At 38.2% G+C, this 7,459-nt stretch overlaps 1 protein-coding gene across 1 annotated transcript in view; it reads left to right on the forward strand.

Moving 5' to 3' along the window:
* The window catches only part of igsf9ba (immunoglobulin superfamily, member 9Ba), a 57,559-nt gene extending 54,799 nt beyond the window's left edge, over positions 1–2,760 (forward strand). The window contains exons 20-21 of the mRNA XM_041046722.1: positions 2,319–2,449; positions 2,540–2,760. Of these exons, the coding sequence (XP_040902656.1) occupies positions 2,319–2,449; positions 2,540–2,748 (340 nt within the window). The 3' untranslated portion in view covers positions 2,749–2,760. The remainder of the gene's footprint in view (positions 1–2,318; positions 2,450–2,539) is intronic.
* The last annotated feature ends 4,699 nt before the right edge of the window (positions 2,761–7,459 follow it).

The following is a 7,459-nucleotide window of genomic DNA, read 5'->3' on the forward strand; positions in this document are numbered from 1 at the left end:
AGCGGTTTTGGACTGTGGAGAAGCATTTGATTTTGTCCTTTGATTGTTTGAATACAGACATGTTTCCCTGCACCAAAAAAAGCCTTGAATCAATAGAGGACGCACATGAATGATAGACTGGAGTATTCCCCTTTAAAGTTTTGTTCCATGTGCAAAATGCCATGCATGCATTCTCTAAACTTCTCTCTACGACCAAACAAATAACAACAATTCTCAAACTAAATTCTTTGTCATATTTGTTGTCCTAAGTGCTTTCGTTTTTCTGTCATGTGACTGTTTTTAATGGCCATTTCCTCTTCCTGTCATGTGACTTGTTCTTTAACGGCCATTTCCTCTTCCTGCCATCTCCTCCCGTCAGCATGGTGAAGCCTCTGTACGCAGTGTTCATGTTTATGAAAGTGTGCTGTAAAGTGTTCATGTTTATGGAAATGTATTATATTTTAACACACTGTGGCCTCTGCTCACAGTTGATGTGATAATGGAAGTGTTCTCTATCTGTCCAGGACTGTTGCAATTCTCAGATTTGTCTCGCCCTCTCTGCTAATGGCTCTCAATCTCTCTCTCCACAGTGACAAATGATGGACAGCATCTCTAAAGCTTTGTGTTCCTATGCCTTTTGAAACAATACATGTTTGGCTCAACAACTTGGCTTAATGGAAGCGTTAAGTCAGGTTTTGAAGCTGTTTGTATTCAGTTCTTTGAAAGGCAAAGACATTGAGCCAACATTGAGCCTCATGAAACCTAAAGCCTCGTCAAACCTAAGTGTTGAGTTTGTGAGGTTATTTGGATTTCACTTTAACTTTATTGCGTATTTCTATGAGAGATGGACAACAAAACCAGAGTATTGGGTATGAGGTGAAACTACTTCTAAAACATACTGCATACTATGAAAGTGAAGCTACTTTAACTTGATGTGATTATTGTTTCGCTGATTAAACACTGATTATTTTTCATTCAACTTACGGTAGCATGTATCACTCATGAAATGAAAATAGTTCTTCAGGTTTCAGGAACACATTCCTGTTCATTTTCCTGTTTTGAAACACACGTTTGCTCACTGAACAAACGGTCAGAGAAACTGTCATGCACCTTCTGCAGGGGTCAGCAACCTTTGATTTGAGTATCATTTCACAAAGATAAAGACAGTGTGCCAGCTGCGTTTGCAGAGTCGTAGGCCTCTTATTTGTGCAAAACCATGTTGTTATGCAGGCTAGTAAAATGTAAACTGGCCGTACCAATTACTGCGATCCCTGTCCCTGACATTCGCTGCTTAGTCAGCATTCTCAGTATTTCAGTCTTCAATTCTGGACATGATGATGTCTTTACTTGGCAGTCCATCAAACAAAAGCACCGCTGAGGACAGCCTCCTTTATGTATTCTGTGTCTCTGAATGGCGTCAAGCATCTAGCTATACCCTAAAATTTTGACTTGACATTCAGCTCAAAATGCACACACAGCTCAACAAACCTGAACTTGATTGTCCAGCTCTACTTATGGGACCATGCTAATGTAATATTTCACAATATAGTGACATGTGTCTGTATTGTCGTGTAGTGTTTGATTTCTCACATGCTATTCAGAATGGATTTGCGTGTCACAGGTTGCCGACCCCTGACCTAGTGTATACTGAAAATGGTGTGTTGGAGGATGTTAAAATAAAATCCACCATTAGATTTCGTTGTTACGGGAACTGCCATTTACAGTTCCAGAAATTATTTTCATTTTATGAGTTTTATACAGAAAAGTGACCAAGATTGCCTGCATTTCTGAAGCAGTCACTATTTAAAGACCCAAACCTGAATAAGCACAATAATTGCAATTATTGTCTAAATTTAAATTTTTCAATGCTGTTGCTAAGATTACAGAATGTCCCTGTTTTGTCTCACTAACAAATAACCTTTAAGAATCAATGTGTAGTTTGCCCTACCATAGTCTCTGTAAATCCTGGACTGGGTCTTTAATGTAATGATTGTTTGAGAACAAACTTATAGCCAATAATTTCACCAAATCCACAACCACCTTATGTCAACTATTCTTTCTTTCTTTCACTTTCTCTTTTCTTTTTCCTTCTTTACCTCTTTCTTGCTTTCTTTGTGTCTTAACTTTTATCATCCATCAACGCAGATAGAAAGAGGAAATTCATCATCTTAGTGAAAGGGCTCTCAATAGGAGTACAAGAGCTCATCCAATCATATGATAGCACCTACTGGAAATAGCAATGAAAGTGCCATTCTGTCTTTTCACTTTGAGATGGGACTGAACACGACTGTTGGATTAATGCAGGACAATGTATGCTGTGCTGTCTCTCCTTTTCTCAGGGAACCTCTAGGTGCGTCTAGTGATCCTGCCGGGTCTGAGAGCTTACCAGCACTGCTACACCACTGTATTACTAAAGCCAAGGGAGTGGCTGCCAACAACAATAACAACACAACCTCCAGACAGAGAACAGGTTAGTCTGACGACGAGAGAGAACAGATGAATGGTTCATTTTAAAAAATGGGGTGGTGGGTGGTGTTACTTCTCTTTGCCTCCCTTTCAGGTGTTTCTCCCTCTCAGACCCAGCAGCAATCTCAGACACCCCAAGAGGGAAAGGATCTCAACTTCCACAGAAAGAGGAAAAGGCAAAACAAGAAGAACCCCTATCTCTATTTGACCTCCTTCCTGCACCGCAGGCAGTCTGAGGAGGACCAGACAGGCATTCTGGCCAGTGCAGACTCTGAGGGCCCAAATTATGGGACTCTACGCTGACCGGTGAGCCCACCAAGCCATTGGACTTGACTAAACTGACCCCCACCCAACCCCTATCCTTAAAAAAAAAAAAAAAAACACACCTCAGCCCTCCCTGCTCCATCCCGGTCTCTGTATCAAGCTAATACGTTTCTTATAATCTCTAAAAGTTCATCGGTGTTTGGGGAGCGGGAAACATCCAGCTGAATACTCCAGGGTTGGAAAATCTTATTTGAACAATGGCTTTTTTGAGTTGTCACCACGACTTGTCTCTGAGGAATTTCACTTGAAAATGCTCTGAAAATATATAATGTATATAAATAGTAAAACAAGGGAATTAAGCTTCCTCCTACAGTAATAAAAATGTGTTGGTTGAGTATGTGACAACACGTTAAAGATTTTTCACTCACTGGTCATTGAGGGGTCCATATCTTTAGGTTTTTCAGTGATACGGTGTACTGTTAAGCCTGGTGCGTCCTCGGACAGGGACATGAGTCTACCTTTCCTACAATACAAATAGTTTCAGTATTTAAACACAGGGTTCTTACCACAAAATATACCTCAGAGTAAACGCAGAATTGCTGTAATTCTTGTGGTATACTGTACGTGCTTGACCTTTTTACATATGAAACGTATGGATAAAAAGGTTTATATCACACACAATGCTCATTCAAATGGATAATATGGCCTAACTTGATCTAATTTAGAAGCTTTTTATTATCAATAATAGCTGGCATATTGTGTTTATTTTGATTTGTGATCCAATGCCGACCATTAGGGGACAGTGTCTTAATTTTAGTGCTCGGTGGCTCAGTTTGTTTACACTCATCATTACAGCACGGCATTAAGACAAAGATCACGGCCTTCATGAGAACTCTCAAAAGTAAGTCCCAGATTATTATAATTTGGGACTTACACGCTCAACAGAGGTTGGACTTGTAGGATCAGAAGAACAGGGTGATGAATTGTGAAGTGTACTGTAGTATGTATTTCATTATTAAGGAATCATTTGTGAAATGTGGCACGTGTGGCGGTGCCTTTTTTTGCCTTTTTTCTCTCTTGTTTTTTCTAACATAAACTGCCTTTTTCCTTCGCCTTCTCATATTCGTCTCTTCGGGGGGAGTGAGGGACTCCAATACTATGTGTGTTTTTACTTTCTCTGCCAAGGACACATGAGAGAAAATGCTACAGAGGATGCATAACTCTTGTTTTTTTGTTTGTTTTTGTTTTGTTTTTTTTACATTTATATTTTAAATGGGTACCTGCTTCAACTGTGTGTATCTAAGTAATAGGACAGAACCAGAATACCCGTAAAAATAAAAAAAATACAGAAATTTTGCTTCAAAAAAGGCAAATAGATCAATAAATATAACTTCAGTGGAAAAGTACATGAGTTTTCATGCAGAAAGAACAAACCAGAACAGTAAGGATGTTAATGTTTAACAGCAGCTGTTAGAGGAGAATGTGATTGCTTCATAAAGCTGTTAACAAGCAATGGGAAATATTCAAACAATGGCCAACCTGACTGTTTATCTTCGACAACTGTATATTACTTGCTCGCTACTTCTCTGTATGTTTGTTAATTTTTTCGACACTAACCGATAATGAATGTATGTTTTGCTGTACAGGAAATGAATGTCCCGATGTCACAGTACATTGAATGACTCATTACGTTGTTTATAGTGCAGCTTGGTGAGATGACCAGTTGGCACACGAAGTCCAAACTGTTTTAATTCTCTGTGTTTTTCCTGTATGCGATAATAACTGGTGGGCCCCCCCCTCCGCACAGGTTATCCCTTTGCTCTGATGGCTACAAAGACAACCGTTTTCCTTTTATTGCTAAAGCTAGTTCAATCACTCAAAGACATATCAGATAGATGTCCATCTGCTACCAACCAATCAGAGGTTTTCCGACAAATATCCATATGAATGAATCGACTCAATGTCTGCTTATTGAAAACTCTTTTGACAAGTGAGTAAGTGATGATTGCCTGAAAGTGAGCATCAAAGTGCATATTCTACTTTAACAAATTGGTTTCATGTATGATACGAGGAAAAAAAAAATCTATATTTGTTATGTACTGTACATGGTGTGTATTGTATTTGTAAAGATAAATCCAACCATGTTTTACAGGAAGACGTTCTTGTATGAGGGTGTATGAAAAGACGGGAAGGATCCCAAGGTAAAAGAAATTAGATTATATATAAAAGTATTTGCTTACAGTGCGGCTTTAAGTGGATAATGTTTTTAAAACATTTTAAGGTGCCTCATTTGTCATACTTTAGCAGACGTTATTTTATCTGAGAAGAAAAGAAACCTTAATGTTAGTACCGTACAATGTATTATTGCCATAGCCCGCTGGCTGCACAAGTTGAGTAGTATTTTCTCTGATGTATAGTACGTGAATGCCCATTGGAAAAAGCTTTAGAAGCAGAAGTGTGTTGCCCTCTATAATATTTCTGGAACAAAGTAATACTGTATTTTGCCCGTTCATGAGCACACATGTAGATTCACTCCAGATCTCTTCGCCTTCAGGTGTCCAAAGCAAATAAACTGAAGGAAACTTTTTACTAAGAGTCACAGACATGCTATAGTCATGTACAATACGTGCTGTGGAGGAAACTGTGTTTACATTAGTTTGATAAAGAAAAGTGTGTTAGGGCATAGTTGCTTTGAACATTACGACTTGGTGCTATGTTTAACTTTGTGGTGCTGTAGAATAGAGGTCTAAAGATTTTTTTCCTTTTCTGTTTCCACAAGCGACTCTTTTGGCCCTGTGTGTTCGAGCAACTAAACTAGCTCCAGTAGACACTATAGGTCCTTATTCATAACAGTATCATGATGTGATGACAGTGATAGACAATAATGGAAAATAGTAGTATAACTTCAAATAATAGAGACTTGTGACATTCAAATGAACTCAAGATGACCTGTTTTCTATAGTGTGTTTGCAACGTCTGTCTGTGCTTCCAAGGTACCCTCTCTAAAGTATATTTGTGATGATATTGAGAATATTAACCCAGCCTAAAAGGAGCAACATAACCTGATTTAGATTAGTACACACCACAGGAAACATGGGAGGGAATCTGAGAGCATGGTCAGGTCACGAGGGGATCTTTTCTACACACTTCCTGTAGGTCTACAATCTTTGGTTAACGGCACTGTTTTTCAAGCACACTACTGCAGGGGCGTAACCGTCTCACGTCATCCCACCAATCCCACCACCTTTTTGACGGAAGAATTCCTACTAGTACTGTACAGTATAACCATGACCAGTCACCAGACCACATTTGTATTTATTGCTGATTGTCCTAGTAGAAAGATATTGGGAAAGCTCACACAGCCTCTCCATGGGTTTTAAGAATGGATGTCGTCTTCCGGGCTCTTTTTTGCATATTCAACAGAAACATGTACAGTGTTTAAGAGGGCTGCTTTGGACGTACTGTTAGCTCAGTTTGGATTTTTTTTTTTTGTTTTGTTTGTTTGTTTTGTTTTTTTGTTGTCATTTTTTTCCAGTTTTTCTGCTGACAGCTTTTAGTGCATCACTAGGTGCTGGTAGGATGATACTTAGAACCGATTTGATTTTTTATTGTATTAATCTTGCATGTAGAGACAATACAAAAAAAAAAAAACGCCTATTTAGCAATCATTCATGGACATCCGAGCTGGTTGTTATTGGACGGAAAATAGAAATATGTAGTATTTTCTATATTCTCTGTTTTTTCATGTGTACCAGCACTGAGAAACTAGAATGTATTATTATCGTAGGCTACAATAAGCACTACATCGTTGACTGTTTTAGCTAATGCTCATACTCAAGCAAACCAAGTAGTGCTTAAAAAGGAAGAAAATTTACTGCATTTCATTTCATTCTCATCCACTGAACTCTGTGCTGTACATCACATGTTTACATTCTGTATTATATGTTTTTTCTTCAGTTTTTTTTTTGTGCATAATGTTTCCATAATGCCCTTCTTTAAGTTGAAACATGTATTCAACAATGTTCATATGTAAATACTTCAAAGCAAAAACATTTTTTTACTTTTCTCTGTTTTAAAATGATAACCTGATGTTTCTTTTTTTCTTTTCTTTTTTTTTTTGTCAGTTTTTTAGACTTGTCATTCTGTTCTCTCACTACATCAGCTAATACGCTTCACTTAACTTTTTGTGAGCAATTAACTCATACTGTATGGTGCTGTACCAAAGCCTTATGTATAATATTTGTATTACTTTCCTCTCGTTTGCCACTGCTGTCCAGTGAATTCTGTATCGTCTGAGATCATGTCTTACTCACTCTTCATGTTCAACTGCCATGGATCTCGTTTCTTTATCGAGTAAAAACAGAAACCTGAATGAACTATGATGTAAAAACACTCTGGCCTGTTACCAACTGGCCTGGAAATATAGTGACAGTCGCCATCTCAAGCCTGTATAGGGAAAATGCGCAGGCTCTCTCCTGGTAGCTCATCATGACGTAGACATGGGCCTAGCACATGATCTATGCTCTATCTATGGCATGTCTGTGAGAATATGAAAGCAGTGTTGTATTCATGTCACCATATCATTTCAAATGCTTAGTCCCATACGAAATTTTCCTCTCAAATTTTTGTATTTTGATATAATAAAAAAAATCAAAAGAGGTTTTATTACTCTTGTGATTTTGTATCTTGGAACAAACTGATCCAATCTGTGAAGAAGAAGGTGTAGTTCATATGGTGGACACAGGGTGTA

The sequence above is a fragment of the Toxotes jaculatrix genome, chromosome 9, assembly GCF_017976425.1.
Source record: "Toxotes jaculatrix isolate fToxJac2 chromosome 9, fToxJac2.pri, whole genome shotgun sequence".
NCBI lineage: Eukaryota > Metazoa > Chordata > Actinopteri > Toxotidae > Toxotes > Toxotes jaculatrix.